Consider the following 22010-nt stretch of genomic DNA (forward strand, 5'->3'; position numbering starts at 1 on the left):
ATAGTGATAAGAAACATGATTAACTCAGCAGCTGCATGGTATGTTCTCAAGGATTCTACTTTCCACCACGAGAGGGCAAGGTTTCCTGTGGTCTACAGCAGTTTGACAGGGAACAATGAACTCTCAATGAGTTCTGCTTTGTTGACATCGTTTTTTATGAGATTTAATCTCATATTAACGTTGGACAAAAAACAGCAGCTATAACAAACACAAGGGTATTAAGCCTAAGAAGGAAACTAAATTCCAACATTTGCATCAAACAAGTTTAAAAATCAGTTTTAGACCTCAATATTAGTTTATTAATCATTTCTGAGGACTTACTGTTACTACTTAGTTGCATTATGGGAAGTGTAGGATCCAGCATTTTTGAACTAAGTCAGCATATCATCAGTTTCTAGCAAGATACTAAATTATTACAAATCCCATTTAGGGAACAAGACTATATACTAGTACGATACATGCTCTGAAAACACCAAATATATTAATGGAGTTACTGAAAAGGTCATAGCTTGAGTGGCCAGAAGGGATTCATTTTGGTTGGCTGAATATACTGAATCTGAAGTATTCCACTGCTGCAGTTGTTTTAAGAAAGCCCATTATCACTAGGAGGCAAGAATGACAACAACAAATTCACTGTACAAAATCTTCATTTTTTCTTCCTTAATGACATACAACAGGGGACCCGTAAACAAAAAGAGAAAGTCATTTGATACAAGCTAGAAAGCAGTTCAAAAATATATAATAAAACAAAATTAATAAAAAGCAGGTCTCTTATCCCTTGTAGTTAGAGGAAATAGTTTGAATACAGCTTAATATGATGTACAAAATATCACACAGTGATAAATTGCTAATAAAAAAATAAAAACACAAAGAAATGAGAGTCCTTTACCTTGGCCTCTGACTGATAACAGATTTTTTTTTTTTGTACATATTTTCATTTTTCATGTTTTTAATCATTTTGTTTTTTGCTTTTTTTTTTTTTTTTTTTTTTTATAGTTATACATTTCCATTATCAATCACAAGCAAGTTCTATGCCTAGCAAGGAAGAATGATTCACTTATGATACTACAGTATTTTTACATCTTAATTATAATCATATTCATAATCAAAGAAAAGAAATGTAAGAAAAAAAAAAAAACAAGCAAATGATGGACATTTACAGCACACTATGGCATCTCTAGTCATCATTTACAACCTCTGTCTTTTCAGTTTCCTTTTCTTTTTCGATGTGTCATACTGATTTGTCATCATTCTCAGAGATGGGACAGAGTGAAAAGAACTTCATATTTACTCCAGATTGTATAGAAAATACCTGCAAATGTTATCTCAGCACCCTGTCTGTTCATGACCACTCCTAGACATAAGCATCCACTATTAGATGTAGTGCAAGGTGGAGCCAAACAGTGAATTAATGTGATCACATGACGCTGTGCCCAGCAGCAGTACAGTAACGTAGTTGCACCTGGTTGAAAAGCTGTACAGCGAAATATCTTCTAATCTATTGTCAGACAATAGTCCACCACCCTGTTTTAGAAAACTATGAATGCTAGTGTTCCCAGTGGAACCGTTAGGAGGGGCCGTTGGCCTCTAGTGTGACCCTGTCGTCTTGAATAGCTGTACAGTGCCCCTTAACTAACTGATTTTATTGAGGAAATAACATCAAACCACCAGTCAAGTAATTTGAAGTCAGATCAGCTGTTAAAGGGCAACTTTTACCATAGCAAACAACAAAAACAAGTGTCCTGCAGTAATGTCGAAGTCCAGTAAATGAAGAACACAAATGAAGATAGACGTGAGGTGTATCAAAGGAACAACGGTTCCACTCATTTTCCTCTCCGACATGACCAACGTAGCTGAATTTAAAATGGACCTTATTGTATTTTTCCCCCTGGAGCTAGTTCTCCCAGCATGGCTCCTCAGAAAGAGAGGGTCAGCTTTACATCATTAGCTCTTTTTGTAATGTGCTACTGTGCAACCGATGCGCAACAAGAGGGGACCTCACTTGTCAAGCAGTTTGGACCTAAAATAAACACAGACAAGTTGAAGTCTCATCTCAGGACACTGTTTCAGTCCAGGTAGTCCTCACAGTAATATATTTATCATGAGTTCTGCACACTCCTCAGGCCTGAGCCGAAGCTAATCAGATCCCTCTATTGAGAAACATGAACAGTGAGCGTTCTGAAATGTGACCACGGTTAACAAATGTCATTAAAAAAATTTGATTCACTTAATGCACATCTGAAGCCCGATGAGTGAGGAACACAGTCTCTCTGTCTCATATGTACACACAGACACACACAAACACACAAGAACAGGTCCCTGATTCTGACTCGAGACTGACAAGGTCTTTCATAGCACCGTGACTTAACTAGTGCATATACGAGCACACGCTCGCACTCTCTCTGCTGTACAGTATAAAGCACCAAATGACACAATGTGTGTCACTTGCTGACTGGCCTCACACCCCTGTAGTCTCCAGACTTGAATGGTGCTCTCATGATGTTTATATTCAGTTGGTGTCTTGGCGATAAAGTTGAAATTAAAGCTATTTGTCAAACACTGGTTTCTCACATCTCACATACACAACTAAGTAAAACGAACATTCTTCAGCCCCTAATATGACACCACACACACACACATGCACACAATTTCTACCCCTGGAGTCTTTGGAATGTAATACATTGATTCCCGATGCAGAGGTTGGTCAGATGTTTTCTGCCAACAATGGGAACAGATACTGTTTAAATTCATGCCTACATATGTATGTTAGCCACAAGCATTTTGCCAACTATAAATAAAAGTAAAACAAAAATAAAAAAAATAAAAAGCATTTGTGAGTCATATGTACTGTTGCTGTGTGAGTGCTTCCTTGGTGGATCTCCATGAAATGTGGGTAGTGTGTCAGCAGTTCAAGCGCACAAATACGCACACACACAGTGCTTTGTAATAACCGTAGGCAGACTGGAAAAAAAAAAAAAAAGAAGCACAACAGAGAATTGTAGTGTATAAAAGTGTTAATCCAAACAGACAGCCAGTATTTTAAAGTTATAAAAAAGCAGTGTGATTAGTATTACAAGAAGTCACTGAGGCATCAGAAAACAGTGAGGAACTGAGGAGAGGTGACGTCCTGTGGCGATGACCCAGCCAGTGGGGTGCAGGACAAGTGTTTCTGTGGTTCTATGTGTGTGTGGGTGTGTGACAGACAGAGACGGTGAGTTTTGTCTGCTTTAGTCTTCAGTCTCTTTTGGCCCAGTTGTAGTTGAAGGACTCTAAGGACAAAAAAACGGAAGTTAACAAAGTTAGACCATCACATCATTGCCTTTGTCATATTATTCTTTTTATATGCTGCTGTTACAAATATATAACAGCATATATATACATATATACACATATATATATATATACACACACACACACACACACATATATATGTATATATATGTATATATACACATATATATACATATATACATATATATACATCCGTCTGGTCCTCTCAAGGAAGGCAATATCCACAGAAAGTGAATGTGCAAACAAATTTTGGTCCCCACTGTGTGAGTAATAAATGGTGAACACACGCACACACAAACCCCACCCATCTCACCAGAATGACAACAGTGACGTCAGACAAAGATCTTGGCAAGTGCATCTGCGCCAGCGCTAGCGATAAAGGGCTGGGAGGAGTGGAAGGCGACGTCATGAATGGCCTCGTCGTGCTTCTTCCTGTGGGCTGTGATCTCCTGCACGCACGTCCTGTTGTCCAGCATCCACAGGCGCACCGAGCAGTCGTGGCCTGTGTGGGGCAGAGACAGAGAAGAACACTATTGAATCTTTTTAAACTGCTAAAGAAGGTGCACTTCCTTGTAGAGCTCCTTCTGCAGTGCATTACACTACTGGAATAAGTAGAATAAGAAGTCCAATAATATGTCCAGTTAAACAGGGACACAGTAAAACTATGTGATACTCACTGCCAGAGATGAGGTAAGTGCCTTTAGGGTCTGTAGTAAGACAGGTGACTGCATCCAGGTGAGCCACCATCGAGTGGACAACTTTACCTGTACAAACAAACAACAACAGGCAAGTTTGTTTTGAACAATTCACGTTCCAGGTTAAGTCCACAAAGAAAATGAACAAGTGACCAGTACAAATAAAACAGCTCCTGCAGATACCTGTCTTGTTGTCTAGAAAGCGGATGGTGCGGTTCTCGTGTGCAGTGATGGAGACGGGCTCAGATGGGTGACTGACCACGCGGTTGATCAGCTCGCTGCCTGCAAAGACAAACCACAACATTGGATTTTAATTTATCTTATTTATTTTAACGTTTTGTCAATATGAGATATTTCTCATCAAGTCCAGGACATACCATCCTTAGTCTGTGTCTCTAGGGCGGTGACGCTCTGCTCTGTGTTGAGGTCATAGAACAGCGTCTCACCACCGTCAAACGACACCACCACCTGGCTGGGGTCAGTGGCCACGAAGGCCACAGAGGTGGGTGTTCCGTGCTCTGGGGGAAGACGGGACACGATGATGTTTGAGGATATGGACATAATGCAAAAGCAAATCTGCACATTCAGCACGGATGCCTACCTCTCTCCTTATTGAAGACAGACATACAGGGAGCTGAGTTCTGAGGGTCCCAGATACGAATGGTGCCATCGGCTGAGCATGAGGCAAGACGGTGGTGAGCTGCAGAGTAGGTCAGACCCCAAACGCTGTCCTCGTGGCCTGCTAGTACACTGCTTTCGATGCCGGGATCTGCATGGATAAAAACGTTAGAAGCCGCTAATTCACCTCTGAACTGGAGTAGTATGTTATCACTATTGGTGATAGCTACATCTTCAGTTGAGAATAACTGACCATAGTTATCATAAGGATCCACATTGAGGTCTGGCATTTTCCAACACCTGATGGTTCCATCCAGACCTCCACTGTAGCAGGACTCTCCATCCTCGCCCATGGTCAATGACAGAACAGCGCCGCTGGACAAACGAAAAGAGAGGCATCGATGACCTGTGTCTGTCAATGACAGGTTTGTACACATGCTGTGAATTTGTATTTGGACTCACCTGTGCGCTCTAAATGTGTAGATGGGCTCGACATCCAAAGCTGCATTCCTGTGGAGGGAATACTAATTTTTTTTAAAGTTGTTTTGGTCGATTTTACATTTGCATGTTACGCGTTCTACTGCTGCTTCCACAGAAAGCCTTTGTACATATAGTAAGTGTGCTATAAATAAATGCCTGGTCCTGTCTGGCTCTTACTTTTTAGAGTGCATGGCCTTGTTGAGGTTCCACAGTTTTAGTGTTCCATCCTCAGAGGCTGTGAGCAACACCGCTTGGCTGGGGTGAAAGGTCAAAGCGCGGATGGCATCAAAGTGGCTGCGTAGTGTGAAGCGAGGGTTCCATGTCTTCTTAAACTCTTCTCTGTTATCCTGCATCTGACAGGACACAGGTTTCAAACACAGGTTTTGAGTGGGTTTTTTGTAGGTTTGTATTATATGAGAAGCAATAACGAAAACAAATGTGTAATTACATCCATGGAGAGATCATTGTCGTTGGCAACAGTGAGATCAGCCAGTTCCCCGAGGTTCATATCTCCTCCTCCAACAGCATCCATTATAAAAACATCAGAGGAGAAACCAAGGGCGCCACCTGCTGGGTGGAGGTGGAATAACACAAGAGTTACTACTGCACTCTGACAAAACATTGCGGCACTTTAAATACAGGTTGACATAACTACAATATAGCTTTAAGTCCTACATATCCATGGCAAAAATCCATTTATCCGGTTTCCTTACTCCCACACTGTGTACCAGAGGACATATTATATATAGATAAATAGATATATAGATGAACAAGTAACTTTACCCCTACGCAAGTTTCAAAATTAGACGAAACTGCGACAAGGCAACATTTAAATTTAAGATTTCCACGTCTCTTTCAGCGTCTAAACTATAGGATCACATAGGATTGTAGTTTAGATGCAGATCAGATACAGGAGAGGATGAGTTATAGTATTTGGGAGATGTCGTTTTCTGTAGGGTATATGTGGAGAGGGAGCCTTACCTTCACCTGAGCGAGCCTGTCCCGATACAGTGGGGGATGTGCTAGGTTTAGGGGGGAAGTCCGACATCATGCCTTGTAACTTGTTCCTGCGGTTCTCTGAACCAAGCAACAGGAGAAAGATGCGTAACATCCAGTCATGCAGAGAGGTAGAGGACGAAAGATGGGGCCAACACACGGACAGATGAGAGACAGGTGAATGTTGACAGAGGAAAAAATGTAGACTTCATATTTAAATTACATAATGCAGACCAATATACTTTTTAAAACTCTGTTTGTGAGTGGACGAAGCAATAAAAGCATAGGGCTACAGTGGAAATGTGGCTGCAAGAATGAAATGTGGGCCTACTTTAAAAAAAAAAAAAAAAAAAAAAAAGAAGGCAGCATGCGTGATAAACTTTGAGATGACCCCGGACCACAGAAAACACATCTAGAGACAAAGATGACAGCTACACAGCCATAAAGAGTCACAGACAGCTTGTGAAACAGGACAGAGAGACGGGTGGTTGGGAAAAGAGGTTTGGTTTTATTGACAAGCAGAGATTCTAGACACAATGAGAAGTAAAAGATTAAAAAAAGGTGAACAAGAAGAGGAAGTGGTGGGAAAAAGAGACAGATACACTGGTGGCAGTGATTCTGGCAGTGCTGGTGCTGATGATGTTGCTATGGCAACAGCATACCTAACTCCCGTCCGTCCCCCGAGATCCGAGCCTCTCCCGCCCCCTCCCCATCCTCCCCTGATCCCAGGAAGTCAAATTCACTGAGGGCGTCTTCCGAGTCATCTTCGTCTTCCTCATCCTCGGGGTCTAGGTCTGTGGTCATGGGCTCTGAACCCATCTGGACGCAAGAACAGAGCAGAGAGCACAGTTAAACATCTGGGAAGTCAAGAACTGAGTTTGTAGATTGATATTTGTCATTACTGTAGTCATTCTCATCTTCGATCCCACCTTTGCACGTGACTTTTTGTTCTTGCGCGGGCCATCGATGCAGTCAGTGGCCATGCCTTGGAAGTCATCTTCCTCATCGCTGTCATCTTCATCATCCTCACAGCCATGCAGAAAGGGGATCTTGTCCAGCACCGAGCCCCCCAGTCGCTCCTTAGTGCTTTCCTTGCTGGCGTTCCTGCAAACAGATGTATACGTTACAATCTTTCCACCGCATGCTAAACTGAATTATTTAGGACAATCCATTACAGTAGGAGGCAGGACGACCTCAATTCCACTGTATAACACCACATTATGAGGCTATCAACTGTGAGTTTTATGGAGCATTATCTTTTTCTTTTCTAACCAAGAGCAAGCTACTGTAATAAAACTTTCCTTGATTTATACATTTCCTCTCGACTTTATCTTAAGGAGATCATGCTGGACAAATAAATCCCCATGTCATTTCTAACACACCACCATTCATAGCAGTATATTGCTCATTAAAATTCCCTAACCAGTGTTGTAGAAGAGATACATGTCAGAAGGTGTATTTATGGAAAGCCCACTCTGTACCGCAGAGTTGTACATGAACTACTTTTTGAACTCAATCGACCTAGATTAATGAAGCATAACATTTCAATGTGAGGCCAAAGTGAACAGTAATTAATATTCAACAGCAATGAATGATTTTTATTATTTTATTTGGTGGAAAAAAATCATGCAGTTATGTACCAGAGTTGGTAAGTAACAAGTACATTTACTCATGTACTGTACATAAGTACAACTTTGCACTATGAACTTTTATTTCAATTTTACCTTCAATTTTAGACTTTTACTTTTTCCCCACTACATTTATTTGACAGCTTCAGTTCCTATTACATTTAAATCCGATCTATCTTTACCAGCTGCTCTTTTTGTTCCACATCAAGTCTCTATAGTAACAGATCTTTGAACTTTATTGATTACTATGAATATTCTTTGCCAGTACTTTTGCCTTTGAAGGCTTGTCGAACAAATCTAGACCAGATTAATTCATGTAACAACATCAAATTCCACACCGTTTAAAATACAGTGATTTCTTAGTGGTCCTTTCATACTTCACTTTTAGAGCAAATACTTAGGACTTAGAGAATTCATGGCAGAGCTGCTTGCTGTGCAAGTGTAACAAATAAAGTGGCCAGTGAGTGTATGCTGATTATTGTGCATGTGTACTTTTACCACCACAGTCACTAGCTAGGTATGAAAAGTTCAATGTGTTAAATGTTAAAGTAATTTACTCAAGAACAAAAGGAAAGAGTGAATCTTTAGCTTCACAACACTTATGCCTTATGTTGCAAACTGTGGGTGTTGGCTGCGGTATGTTCACCACTGTGTCTGTGGAGGAACAGCAAAAGGAGAGAGAGCCTCTACTTCCTCAGTCTCACCTTTTGATCTGTTCCTCAATCTGTCTGACCAACATGGACTCTCCGCCTGCCTGTGGCTCAGGCTCTAGACAGGTTTCACTGGGTGGGGGTCCATTAGACTCGGGGCTGCTTCGTCCCAGCAGGGAACGTACACGCTTAGACCGCATATCTAGGATGGTGTCTGAGTAGCCCACTTCCTCTAGATATCTAGATATTAAAAAAAAAAAAAAAAGACCATGGTAATATACAACTACACTCATAAACATTTAATCCTTCTGGTGTAGATCACAAGTTCAAAACCACAGATAACGTACAGATAGACCACGAGTATGGTAATGAGATTTGAAAAGAAAAAAAAAAGAGATGATGGAGGGGCCTTACTTGCGTAGTAGCTGACGTCCCTCCTTCCAGGACATCTGATTGGCTGGCTCAGAGTCTGACTCAGCTGGCCCATTGGGAACTACAAAAAAATAGATGTGTCAATAGTGATGCAATAGCAAGGCATGAGAAGGAAAAAGAGGAAAGAAACTCTGAGTTGAGCAGCAGCAGCAACAGCAGTGGATAACAGTATATTTTCAAACTGAGTACACGTACGAAGGTCTGCCTCAGTCTCTGGTTTCTTGTCTCCAGGACTCTGCTCATTTCCTGTCTTCAGTTTCTGGTGCTTAGCCCTGCAACAACACAAAAAAGCCACATGAGGGCGGCATGTGAGAAAATGTTTTGCCGTCAAATTACTATGCCCAAAGCATGAGAGCCATTAGGAAGGCCGAACGAACGGATGACGGACACAAGGAGACAAGGACAGTAGGAAGGAGTTTCCTGGCATTTGTCTTACCTCTCCTGTTTTAGAGCATACTCCAGCATTTTGATCCGCCTCACCAGGTCCTGTTTCATATTCTCCTGCCCTTTCCTTTCGCCCTGTAGGAACGCCACCTGAGCCTGAATCACACACACACACACGAAGTTAAGGAGCGCACAAAGGCCACACACACACATGAAAATACATAAAAGGAAAAATCAAGTCCGATGTGACATCCTGCCTCTGCTGTCTGAAATTAATTCAATTAAGATTAGAGAGCAGAGCACTTGATATCAGAGTCCGTGAGACGGTGGAGGAAAAAAGTTTTACGTGACATGCATAGCAAACATGACTTCAAGGAACCCAGAGGAGTAAGCAGAGGGTTGTGGAACAGGGCTCTTATTTTTCACTTCATCACAACTAAGGCCTCACTGTCCAACTAAAGACAGGGAAAACGGCAGACCGGCCTAATTCATATACCAATATAAGACACATCCTTCCTTTGTGTGCTCCTTCTCTCGTTTCCTTCCTCACCAAGCTGATAAAATTCTTGCCTTGAGGAAAGAGATGCTCACTGCTCATTCTTGTCATTTGTCAAAAAATTTAAGGAATTTGTCAGGAGATAAAATGTGATAATGAGGGAGTGACGACTCAGGTTTTTATGAGGACTAACAGGAGGCAAGGTCTTCCCTCGGCAAATACATCATATGGCAAGACAAAACAGTGAAAGGGCTGCTGGAGTTCGTGAGAAAGAGTTAGTCTAGCTTAAACCAGGCAGCAAACTTTTCTTCCTCTATTGGTTGGAGGAGAAAATTGATCAAGAAAAAGAACAAGTGACTCCAGACACAGGGGACGCTAAAGAAAGGTCTAGCCCTGTTTTTGCTCTCAGGAATTGCATGCAGGTGATTGTGTATATAACAGTTTCACTCTCTCTCTGTCCTCCCTCTCCCTGTGCCAAGTAGTGCTGAAGCGTTAATACCGCTTGTTTTACAGTCCATTTCTCCTCTGCACGCCCCTGTCTGTGTCCACGAGTCTGCTCCCACACGCTTACGCAGCTCTGCAAAAGTAGAACAGCCTAAAAACACTATCTCATGGGGCAGGCACTCGGTCTACTTGAGAGGGTAGTCAATCACCCAGGAAAGCACACAGTCATGTAACCAGCTAGCAGGGCCAGTGGAACACAGGATAATCTGCCAAGCAAACCTTGCTACTACTGCTGCCACTGCTGCTGAGTAATCCTGATTACTGCAATGTGATTTTACATGCTTACTGGAGAATTGTGGAGATAACTGTCAAAGCTTATGTGTCAACACTACAGGTATAACCTACCAGGCTGGCAAAAACCTTTACGCAGCTCCTTAACACCTCACCTCAGAGAATCAGTGGGATCCTTAAATTAACTAATGAAATTAATATATTTATGTGCACAGAGCACTTTTTATTCATTATTCATTTATTTCACAAGCTGAAGCTATATAAATAAGCCTTTGTATAAACAGCTGTATAATAATATATCATTTGCTGTGGTTATGTGGTTGATGAAAGCAGGGTTAGCTGCAATGGCAGCTAGTTAGCCGAGCATTTCCAGCTGCACAAAGAAGTCATTGCGTATTTCTTCATTGCACACAAGGAGAAAGAATCGTTCCTCCTATGCTGTAAATGGCTGAAAGATTCAACTGTTCTAAAAATGGGGCCTGATGTGAGTCAACCAGAAATCCAAACCAGCCCAATTCACATGCAATATGAGGCGCCCTGTACTCAAATGTTAACACAGAATCCTCTGTGTACTAACTAATCAGTGTTTTATTAGTGAAAGCGTAATTTTCAGGCACAGGCCAAAAGCCGAGCTGACGGCGTCACAACTGGCTGCAGATACACAGATGGTGAGCTCTTCACCGATTTCTACTGAAAGGTGAAGTTATCACTTGTCACTTAAACGTGTCTGATTCATCCTTTACAGGGAGGGAATGCATTTCTACTCCTACTCACACAAGGACGAGCTACAACCTGCTCACAGGCAGATAACTATCGCACCTCTGTGCACCAACACCGTGCCATGTTCCTAGAGGAACAAGTTTTCACTGGTACCCAAAAATCCCTGACGGTGCTTTGTTGGCCAATTCACAGGGCTGCATGTGTACACATAACACACTGTAGGAATGGCCTTTCCTGATGCATTAAACATTCACAATGTAGGTTGGACAAAGTATGTGAAGCACAAGTTTTTCAATCAAGAATGACTGATTCCCCATTACAAATAAATCTCAGAGATTGTAGACGTCTATCATCATCCACAGAAAAATATTAATGAATGGTAACAGCTAAAGTCTTAAAGGAATAACTGGAGATAACTAAAGTTTGCTTGTCAACCCTAAAACCTTACGTACTTGCTTAACACCTAACTCCAAAAAAATTGTAGGTCTTTAAAGTAAGTAAAATAACTAATGAAATGTATATATCAATAATACTAAAGACTTTTAATTCATTTAAGAAGCTAAGAAGACCAGTGAAAAATATCGTTCATGATTCTGCTGTGTGCAAATCAGGGTGCATGGGTTCATGGAGCACAGTGTCCTGCCAAGGACACCACAGAGCAATATTCTGCTTTCTAATGAAGACACATCACTTTGTGCTTAAGGTTTGCCAAGGAGTGAGTTGACACTCCGCAACACTAAAACTTTATGAGCAATGGTGAAACGAAGGTAAAATTGTTTTGGAACACACACACAGCACCATGTATGGCATAACACAGGCAGCACATACCAACATAAAAACATCATCCCAGCAGTGAAATACAGTGGCAGGAGCATCATGATTTGGGGCTTTGCTGCGTCTGGGCCTGGACAGCTTCATCATCGAGAGGAAAGAGGGTTGTTTATTAAGTTTTCTTGCAAGGTAATGTCAGAGTGGCCGTGTGCTAGCCACAGATCAGAACAATTTCTGGTGATACAACAGTAAAATGATTCTAAACATGTAGGTAACTTTCACTGTTTCTCATTTAGGTTTGAAGGTTGAAGGTCAGATCACATTTCATTAGCTATTAATGCAGAAAACCGGGTCATTGCAAAGGGTTCACAAAATCTAACCACTGTCTGAATTGATTATTTGCATTACTTTTCTACAGCATTTCCCTTTGACAGTGGAAGACCAATGGATACAATTAAGTTTCCAAACTAAGCAGCATCTACCATTTTTAATAAGATTGTTTCATCAGAGTAAGATGATTACATTCGTACCGTTTCCAGCTTATACTAGTCTTTGTTAATCTGCCCTTTGCCTGGTTCAGACAGGGACATGCTTGTTTTCACTCGCTTGTGGGACACGGGCCAAAGACATGAGACAAGGCAGTCCATTCACTAGCCACCAAAGGTGTTCTCATCAAGAGACAGACCCTTAAAATAAGAGCCGAAGTAGATGAGACAGTCACCACAGTTGTCAGGCAGCAGGTTGAAAGACAACACAATATTTCTAAAGAAAGCAAAATGGATTTAAAGCAGTAACAAAGTCAGTTAGTCTTTTGGGTGTAACTGAATTTAATCCTGCAAATGTTGACAATGTGGTTGTCTCCTCTGTATTAAGCTAACAAATTATCAAAGCCTGAAGTACAAAGGGATATTGTTGCAGGCAGACCTGCCGTGCCATCTGAGCTCTTTTTCCTGTGGGTTGGTTTTCCTTCCATATGGCCCACTGCGCTGACCTTTCCACGGTTTGTTGTAGCATGGAGGGCTGACACATTTAGCCTATTCTATCAGTCCCTCTCTTCTAGCTGCAGAACAGGGTCAAGGGCAGATTTCTTCCTTCAACTGGCCACCCTCCATCTTCTCATCCCTTCATCCCCATGAGCCAACAAGTAGAGCAACTTTTCTGGGACAGTGTGTTTTCATAGCGTGTATTTGAGTTTGCTGTGTGGCTGTGTGAGTCTGTGTGTGTATGTGTGTGTGTGTGTGGTACTTAGCTGGGGAATGATATCCAAAATAGTTGGGCTTGCTGCCCAAGTTTGATTAGGAGATACTTAAGAGTCATTGGAAAGCAAAATAAAAAGAAGAAGGTCATGCATGTCATGAATGTTTGAATAAAAATGGAATATATTCCAGGAAAAGGGCTGTGAAATACACAGAGAAAAAACTAAGGTGAATTACATATAGAACGATAGGTAAAGATAAAAGACAAAATAAAAAATAAAAATACACTAGTACATAAAATTATCACTACAAGTCTGCATGGGCAGGAGGCATGACTGTAAAAGTGCACTACATATGGATGTCATGTGTGTGTCATGGCTGAGAGCTCAGAGCTATTAATTAGAGATATGCACCCAGGGGCCTCTTTGGCCACACTCAACTGGAAGTTATGTCCTCTGCATCTATTCTTCACAACTACTGACACTCTGAGTAAAATTAAATATCTGAAAAGGACAATATTGCAACAGGCACAGGTAAAAGTCTGTTCTTCTACCTGTAGAATAAATGTAGTCACTCTGTTCGCTGTCTGCTGTCTGCTACACAGTCTGTTTGGCCATTAAATTATAATGAGGATCTGCCAAAAACAAGCAAATTACTACAGGCTTGTTCAGGCGCAGTGCAGTAGTAGTATCATTTGATACATAAAACATTGGAAGAAGCTTCTTGTGTGTCTGAAGACCACTGCCACCTGTCCCACGGTCGTGCTGGGACCCACCTGGCCCAGAGCGGGAAGTGGCGGGCCTTCATTCCCAGCCTGTCACTGGAGATGCAGAACCACAGGTGGCCATTCACACCGAAAACACACTCCAGAGACAGCACATGTGCTGCAGTCTCACAGGCGTGCGCTATTCCACAGACACAGACATTCACACTGTCACACAAAGAGACTCACAACATGATAGTGTTAATCCCAGTCAAATACTGGTGGTGCAAAGATTTTCAGCTTCTTTACTGTTCCTATGAATTCCCTAAAAGCACAAAATGTCATGTGTAGGTGGTATGTGAGTAGACTTATGGACACATGTACAGTATGCTGCTAACTATCTAGCACATGGTGAGAGGGCATCCTAGCTGGCATGTTAAGAGCCCTGTGAGCATGTGGGCAACAAAAGCCAGAGGCCTGTGGCCTGTGGGTGTCAAAATGTAAGATAGGTCAATTTTCCAGTCTGGCACTGCAGTGGTCCTCTCTTTCTCTCAGCACAGGACATGGTGCTAATTGTACCCATGAAACCACACCGTGTGCAGAAAATACATACATTCAAACAAAGTTCCATAACAATCACTAATAGCACGTTGGACGCGGCGGTGGCCTGTTTCTGCCTTACATTCCCTTGTTTAACCACACATGCCTCTAAAAGCAGCGAGCACAGCCGGTTTGTTATTGTTCATCCATATTTTATCATGTTCCTATTTATAAATACGTAAGTTACACTCAGGGGCAAAGTGATAAAAGAGAGGGACAGACATGTTTTTTTTTTCCTATCTGTGGTTTTGTAAAGCTCATGACCTCCAGGAGATAGTTCTATCCTAATTACAAGCAAACTGTGGTTACAGGAGAAAGACCGACTATGGGTTCAGGAATGAAAAGGCGAACTGTTCTTCATTCCAACTGCAGAGCAAAACGTCTTTATGTGTGTGTATGTTTTCCTAACCTTTCTGAATCCTGACACAATTTGATGAGTAAGCTGAATTTTGCCCAGCAATGCTCTGCTCACATAGTTACAAACATGCATGTAGGAGAGTTTCACAGTACAACCTCTGTCTGCTGCTGTTGCCCTCTAAATCACTGGGGCCATCAGGGGACTCACACCTTGCCCAAGGGCATCTATATGGAATTGACTCACACAAATACACTGATTTTTCTAGTCATTTCACAGATTGACAAAATTGACAAATTGACGACCTTCAGGGAAACAACATTAAGTCAGACAACACGTGTGTTTGCTGTATGTTTTTGTGGCAGTTCATCCTGCATTGCCCTTTTTCATATTTAATCAGGATTTACTACAGTGATACTTGGTAGATCAGTTCAAGATATGATGATAATTCACTGACTATAATCAGAGTCAAAAAAGTATGAATGATTGAGACTAAACACATACTTGTATATCAGCCATGTTCAGAAACCACACCTCTGACTCATCCGTTTGACAGGGCTCAATTTAAAATGTTGATTTCCTTTCCATGCCAGATGCGAACTCTACTACAGAACAGTATCTGCTGAGATTTAGCGTAGACACTACAAGCTGTCTGATGTGCATGTTGAGAAAAATGAGCCTACTCCATGTCCTAAGGTCACCCTGATCACTCCCTCTCACTTACCATCGTGCTATTCCTGATTTTACTGTGGTGTTTTCTTAATTTAAAGACAATCAGGTCTGCACAATTGCTGCTCATTTAGATATGCTCAAATGCAGCGATTTCTAAGGGACCTCGCTGCTGTGTGACACTGCCATCACACTTTAACCACATCACAACAGCCATGGATCACTTGATTTGTCCATGTCTGGGATGAACATCCAGCTGTTGTCTGCTTACAAACAGCTTCTTTTATAAATAGCAAAAAAATGCAGAATGGAGTCCAGGTATATGTTTGATGTTTACCTGCATTAATATCAAGGAGATGCGCCAAGGTAGCCACACCTAAACTCAGTGTACCTATCTCTTTTATTTACTGTATAACTAGCTTTTGGAGACTGAAATACTCCTCTAGTATCCAATCTCATGGTAAACATCATTCTGAACAGTTTGTATGGCCATTTGCAGGCAAAAGCTACTAAAAAATACTTTTTAATTTCTGTTTAATCCTACTTGTGGCTGTTGGCCTGTTGATGGTCAGCAGCTGGAGGTTTGAGACGTCCTACATTTTCATTTACTGTCCAGTAATAACACATCTACCACGGCAAGAGGAGTGTAGTTAGCTCGTTAGCATTTTGTCATGCTGAAACTGACTGGGTGGCTGTAGGGCATGTGTGCTGTCACAAAGCAGCACTAAAAGAGCTCCTGCTATGTCCGTACTGGCCTTTTAGTGGCGTTAACGCTGCAGACGGAGGCTAGATGATAAACAGATTTACCCTGAGTTCGTCTCTCTCTGCCTCCCAGCGGTATTTCTCGGCCTGGAAACGTCCCCACTCGAACTGGATGAAGTGCAGGATCCCAGGAAGCGTCATACCCGAGTCCCCGTCCTGCGGCTCCCGAGGCTGCGACGATCCCGGCATGGCTGCTGCTGCTGCTGCTGCTGTCGCCGCCGCCGCTGCCGCTGCCATCGCCCCGGTCGCTGCAGCTGATGTCGCCTGTCCCGGTGCTGCTTTGGGCCCGTTTGGGTTGCGCCCCGCTCCGCTGCCGCCTCCGGAGTTCGGGTTTGGTCCTCCACCGGATCTGTCCGCCTCCATTTTAACCGTTCAACCTTTCGCCAGGATAAGAATGGTGGAAACGGGCCGAGAGCACAAACAATAATAATACAAAAGTAGCCCGTACCCTTCTTCCGACCCAGCAGCACTTCACCATAAGATACCCTCCTTTCTTCCTTTTCTCACACGCACAGAGCAAAATTACTATTCAGTTGGTAAAATACTACACTTCCGGCTTCAAACCCTTCAACATAAACACAGCTAAGCCACACATTTAGATAATCGTGTGCTGTTTAATTACCTATTACATATAAGACACATCTAACTGAAGATTTTACTTGCAAACGTTTGCTAAAATAACCTCAAAATATGTCTAGTAAATAAATACGCCAAAAGAAATCGTCAACATTTTGTCTGACACCTTTATTTTGTATTTGTCTGATCCGTTTCCTGCTCCTTGTGTTTGCTGTTGGAAAAGCCCAGTGAGGGTGACAAATAAAGAGCCGTGTCAGCCGCCGTACAAAATGAACATGTCGCAAGGGGAGTGCATTTCCTGCCATTTTATGAGCCGGGCTCTACGAGGTGAGTAAAGGAAGAAACTAGTTCCACAACGTTTTTCCGGTTTGAATTTCCACAACATAGGTATTTATATTTCTATATTTTTGTGAGCAAAAACAACTTTCAGTTAGCACTTCACACAAGTAGTGTACCAAAATGGGGAAAGGAACTTTATTGTAATAAGAAATAACCAGCCATTCGCATCTCTGGTGCCACGCACCACCTAATATCTGTATTTTCACCATCATTATGCATACCACTATGTGCAAAATCTAAAATAAAGTTTTTCCAGAAAACATGCAAACACACACAAGCGCGTGTAATTACAAACTTTTTATGTAGACATTCAATTTGAGATATACAACATGGAAGCAAATACAATACAAGGCAAACAGAGCAATTCTAAAAGAGCATTATAATGCACTAGTTACCTAGTTGAAATAGAAGAATAAATAAATAAAAAAAAAACACAGTGCACTAAATAAAAAAAAACAACAAAACAACAAAAAACTATAGTCTAGGCTGCACTATTCTGTACTGTGTGTGGCTGAGCCATTCCAAATGGCAGTGTGGGGATGAATTTTAGTCCATAAATAATGTTTTTATTGTGCAATGGATGAATTTTGTCTGAAATCAAATTTTTGTTAGATAAAAAAGAGAGAGAGAAAAAGAGAAAAATCGACCTTTTATTGTGGAGGGTATGAACCGGAAGTGCTCGTGTTGTTTCTGCTGGTAATAGACAGCAGGCAGTACAGCAATGCGTGTGGTTGGATTTCATTGTTAAATTTGCGTTAAACTACACATTAATTACATATTCTGATGGGATTTGATTGCTCTGAGTTGCAAAAACAAAATGGGGACTCAATTTCAGCAACAACCATTAGCTAACAATGAAGATTAATCCCTGTGTTTGCAGCTACCGATTAAGCCAGCTTTGCTCCCCTGCTCCAAGAGCTGGCTGAGATGGACCACCATCAAAACCAAATGTAGTGCAACAAGGTTAATGAGCTTAACGTAGCTAAAGCCTGGAGACACGGCACATGCATGATGTCCTGGGATGCTTTTATAAGGAATAAAATGGATGCAGACAAACTAAGGTGAGCTGCCATTAATACTATAAACCTTTCACAGACATATGGCTTTCCTAGTTTTGCATTTAAGGTAGCTTTTTTTGAAAGGAAAGCACAATCACTATGTTGTTTGTTTCTGTCTTTTACAGGCTGTCCTCTACACTCATTCCCCAACTGTTACTTTAATGGGTACCCTAGGACTCACCGCTGGATTTCTTCATTAAAACCTAATTTCTTCTCCTGATAGAAACTGGAAAGTAAACATTAGTTGCCATGCGTATCAGTTTCTGCCAGGGCCTGTTAACTGGCGCTATCATCATCAATCTCCTGATTCTCTACTATGTGTCTCGGGCCCAGCAGCAAATGATGGAGAAGAGGAAGGAAGTCGGCAGGGGCACGAGAAGGGCTGCGCCACCAGCCTCTGGTTTCGAGGGAGGTCTTGGAGCACTTGTAGGAGCTGGAGGTGATCCTGGAATGGTTGGAGCAGAGGGACACAGTCGTGGCCCGCGTGTGACTGTTCTCCTTCGGGAGTTCGAAAACTTTGAGAATTATGTTGGGGATGTGGCTAGTTCCTTCCTCCACCAGAGACCTGAGCTTCCTTTCTTGGCTGTGGCTGACACTTCTCCGTACCCTCCCCTGGCGCTTCCAGAGGGGGCTCGGCTTCTAGTGCTCTCCCCCAGCCCAGACCAGCCCCCACAAGCTCACAGGCCCGAGTTCCATGTGCAGACAGAGTTTGTGCTACTGGTACCCGATGGGGTGGAGTTGGAACAACCTCGGGCAATCGAGAGGCTGATTAGGGAGTTGGAAGGTGAGGGTGGGGGGCCCGTGAGGCTGGTCGCTGCACCGGTGCTCGCTCGATCTGCTGTACAGTGCCTTCACCTGCGGGTGAACCTCAGAGAGTGGACAGCCACATATTCACCAGCTGCATCTGGGAGCAGTGGGAGTGTGTGTACAGCTTTACAAGGAGATGCAGTTGTCCTCATTCATACTGAGGATCTTTTTAATCTTTCAGTCCCTTTGGGGCGGCCCCTCTTCTCCTCCCTCTTTGTCCAGACAGCCTTGAGAGGCTGGAAGGTCAAGCTGCTGGAGAGCCCCTGTTTTTCTGCAAACCATCGTCCCCTCTTCAGTTCTGCTCACAACCAGTGGAAGGCCGACACTCGAGTGAAGGAGGCCACTGGAAGGCTCATGAAGAGCTTTGGTCTTAAGCGGGTCCTGTTGCCAGATGGAAAGGAACAGTGGAACGGCTGCAGTAAAGAGACACCCCGCTGCTTTGGAACTGTGCAAGATGACACTCCAGATTACCTTTATCTGGATCGATGGACACCTCCCTGCTGTCTGCGAGCACTCAGGGAAACCACCAAGTATGTTATCAATATCCTGGAAAGTTCAGGTGTGCGCTACTGGCTAGAGGGAGGGAGTCTGCTGGGCGCCGTTCGACATCAAGACATCATCCCGTGGGACTACGATGTGGACCTGGGTATCTACTTGGAAGATGTACCCAACTGTGATCAGTTGAAGAACCTGGACTCAGGCTCTCTTGTGGATGCTAATGGCTACGTATGGGAGCGTGCAGTGGAAGGAGACTTCTACAGAGTTCAGTACAGCGAAGCAAACCACCTGCACGTTGACCTGTGGCCGTTCTATCCACGTAACGGCGTCATGACCAAAGACACCTGGACGGAGCACAAACAAGATGTGGAGTTCCCAGAACACTTCCTTCAGCCACTGGTGCCCATGTCGTTTGCTGGCGTCACTGCCTACGGCCCCAACAACCACAGAGCCTTCCTGGAGCTCAAGTTTGGAGAGGGGGTGATTGAGAACCCCCAGTACCCCAACCCTGCAAAAAAGAGGCTCGACAGAAGCAAATTGTAAGAGTTAATGGAGACTCAGAAGCCAGTTTATGTCATACTGTATTTGTTTGCATACCAACATAGAAAATTTTGACCCTGCATGAAAAACAGCTTAAGAGATAATGCCTGGAAACTAATATGGTGCCAAAATGGCGGAAATCGCTGTTACTTTAAATACAGTATACCAGCAGTTAGCAGTATAATCACAAGCCCAGTCAACTTTACTTTCTTCCAATAATGAGTATTTGGATGTAAAGTCAGGCTTAACTTAAACATAGACTGGTTTTACCATATAGCAAACTGAATTTGTTTGTGTGACTGCTGTAAAGATAATTGTTTTTATGATATTGATGTTGGTTTCATGTTAAAAGCTACAGTTTTAGATAGATGTTTTTTTTTTTTTTTTAAAGAGTTTTAAGGTCTAATGTATTGTATGAAATACCAGAGTACTGTTAGTAGGTTTTTGTACATATTGTATCTATGTCGAATTGTTTTGCATTGATTACTTAAGTTTTCAGTTTTGCACATTTTATGGATGAATGTTATGTAAATTCATACCACTCGGTACGCAATAACTATGTGGCTAGGAGAAACACTGTTGTTCCTCATTAAGAGTCTTTAATCTTCACTGAAAATCAAAACGACTGAATGTGTAAACGTGTATTAACCGTTTGCTCAGTGGTGTGTTACTACTGAGTGCTCATTAAATGAAAAGAAATTTCAGTTCACTAGATTATTTCATAGAAAACATTTTTAAAAAGGCTTCACACCTAAAACAACACAACAGCTCCTGAGGGCAGCACATCATTCCAGTAGTGTTGTTATTTGTGTATCAAGGTGTCACTGTATTTCACGTGCGGCGAAAATCAATTTTAAAATGTTTCATGCCCTTAGTTTATTACTGTGTTTTCTGTTGCCAGTTCCTCTTTGGAGACAGAAAATGTACAATAGCTGTTGCAATTCTTCTTGAACACTAGGAGGCGCTGCATACGTAATTATATGTGACTGTAGTGTTGAGTGTGTTGAGAGTGTTGAGAGCCCAGCAGTGTGGATATAGATACAATAAGGTAGCATTACTGGACTGATGATCAGGGCCGTGATAAGGAATCTTGTGTTCCTAGTATTTGAGGCCCGTATTTACTGCATTAAAACAAGTAAAATATATTAAGCTTATTGGACTGCACTGCGACTGATTAACAATAAATTAAAACAAAGACCTATGTCTTTATCCCCGTAGTAATAAGATGATCTAGTGTGTTTTTTAGTAGTATTAGTACTCTGCAATTATTTATTACTGCATGAACATTTTGGGGAAATTGCCTTTCCTTACTGTGCAAATGATCAGTAGCGTTGCAGCCACATACAGTATATACATATGTACATATCAAGCCCAACAGTGCAGCCAAATATGGGGAGTTAATTTTTCTCAATGTGAAAAGAGCATTTTACCAGTTTAACTGGTCATAGAGAGGTATAGAAAGTGTAAAATGGATCAGATGTTTAATAATTCTTAAAATAAAAGACTGAAATAGAATTAAACTGAGACAAAAAAGACCTTTTAGTAAAAAGATATTGGCTTTAATCACTTTTTGGTCTTAGAGAGGTATGGAAAGGGGTTAAATGGACTGAGTGGTTTATCCTGCAGAGCACAGAGCAGGAAAAGTCACTGACTCATGAGATTTTCTTGTTTTATATGTAGTCCACATCAGTAGAGTAGTTTCAAGCAGACCCTAGCACAATTTAAGGCATTTAAAACACATTTAGACGTAGGGAACCTTTACAAACATGAAGATACAATAATGTGTTGTCGTTAAACAGCACGGGTCCTGGATTCATGACATACAGGTTTAAATACATCACAGTTACAACAGAGGACTGATTTAAAGCATTTTACATGACTGCGGGTTCCTCTGACTGTTGTTACCATTATTTGGTTCAAATTCCCTCAAACCTTCAAATTTTTATAAAGACATGCCATCGCTGTTACCAGGATATATTTAGTGTACAGTTTGTGCACTTTATGGCGGTTT

At 42.1% G+C, this 22010-nt stretch overlaps 2 protein-coding genes across 3 annotated transcripts; one reads left to right on the forward strand and one right to left on the reverse strand.

Moving 5' to 3' along the window:
• Window positions 1-629: 629 nt before the first annotated feature.
• Window positions 630-16720, reverse strand: strn4 (striatin, calmodulin binding protein 4). 2 transcript variants are annotated; one of them, XM_026372942.1, is made up of 18 exons: window positions 16227-16720; window positions 9227-9330; window positions 8986-9062; window positions 8773-8851; window positions 8413-8598; window positions 7010-7184; window positions 6743-6899; window positions 6066-6161; window positions 5533-5654; window positions 5262-5437; window positions 5067-5114; window positions 4858-4979; window positions 4588-4755; window positions 4364-4504; window positions 4170-4268; window positions 3969-4055; window positions 3605-3793; window positions 630-3269 (listed from the first exon to the last, which is right to left on the reverse strand). In XM_026372942.1, exons 1-17 carry the CDS (start codon window positions 16542-16544, stop codon window positions 3624-3626), a joined length of 2325 nt encoding a protein of 774 aa, XP_026228727.1. In that variant the 5' UTR covers window positions 16545-16720; the 3' UTR covers window positions 630-3269; window positions 3605-3623. The 2 variants fall into 2 exon arrangements, with proteins under 2 accessions (XP_026228727.1, XP_026228736.1); XM_026372951.1 differs by having other exon boundaries at window positions 5533-5651; window positions 16227-16544.
• A 1083-nt stretch (window positions 16721-17803) lies between these two features.
• fkrp (fukutin related protein) lies at window positions 17804-20703 on the forward strand. The gene is made up of 2 exons (XM_026364149.1): window positions 17804-18157; window positions 18280-20703. Exon 2 carries the CDS (start codon window positions 18404-18406, stop codon window positions 20000-20002), a length of 1599 nt encoding a protein of 532 aa, XP_026219934.1. The 5' UTR covers window positions 17804-18157; window positions 18280-18403; the 3' UTR covers window positions 20003-20703.
• The last annotated feature ends 1307 nt before the right edge of the window (window positions 20704-22010 follow it).

The sequence above is a fragment of the Anabas testudineus genome, chromosome 13, assembly GCF_900324465.2.
Source record: "Anabas testudineus chromosome 13, fAnaTes1.2, whole genome shotgun sequence".
Lineage (NCBI taxonomy): Eukaryota > Metazoa > Chordata > Actinopteri > Anabantiformes > Anabantidae > Anabas > Anabas testudineus.

Coding starts and splice junctions, on each gene's coding strand:
- fkrp (XM_026364149.1), top strand. CDS start 18,404: ATGCGTATCAGTTTCTGCCAGGGCCTGTTAACTGGCGCTATCATCATC.
- strn4 (XM_026372942.1), bottom strand. CDS start 16,544: ATGGAGGCGGACAGATCCGGTGGAGGACCAAACCCGAACTCCGGAGGC. Junction 5,655..6,065: donor ACAGGCTCGCTCAGGTGAAG/GTAAGGCTCCCT, acceptor ACCTCCACCCAG/CAGGTGGCGCCCTTGGTTTC. Junction 5,438..5,532: donor ACAATGATCTCTCCATGGAT/GTAATTACACAT, acceptor GTGTCCTGTCAG/ATGCAGGATAACAGAGAAGA.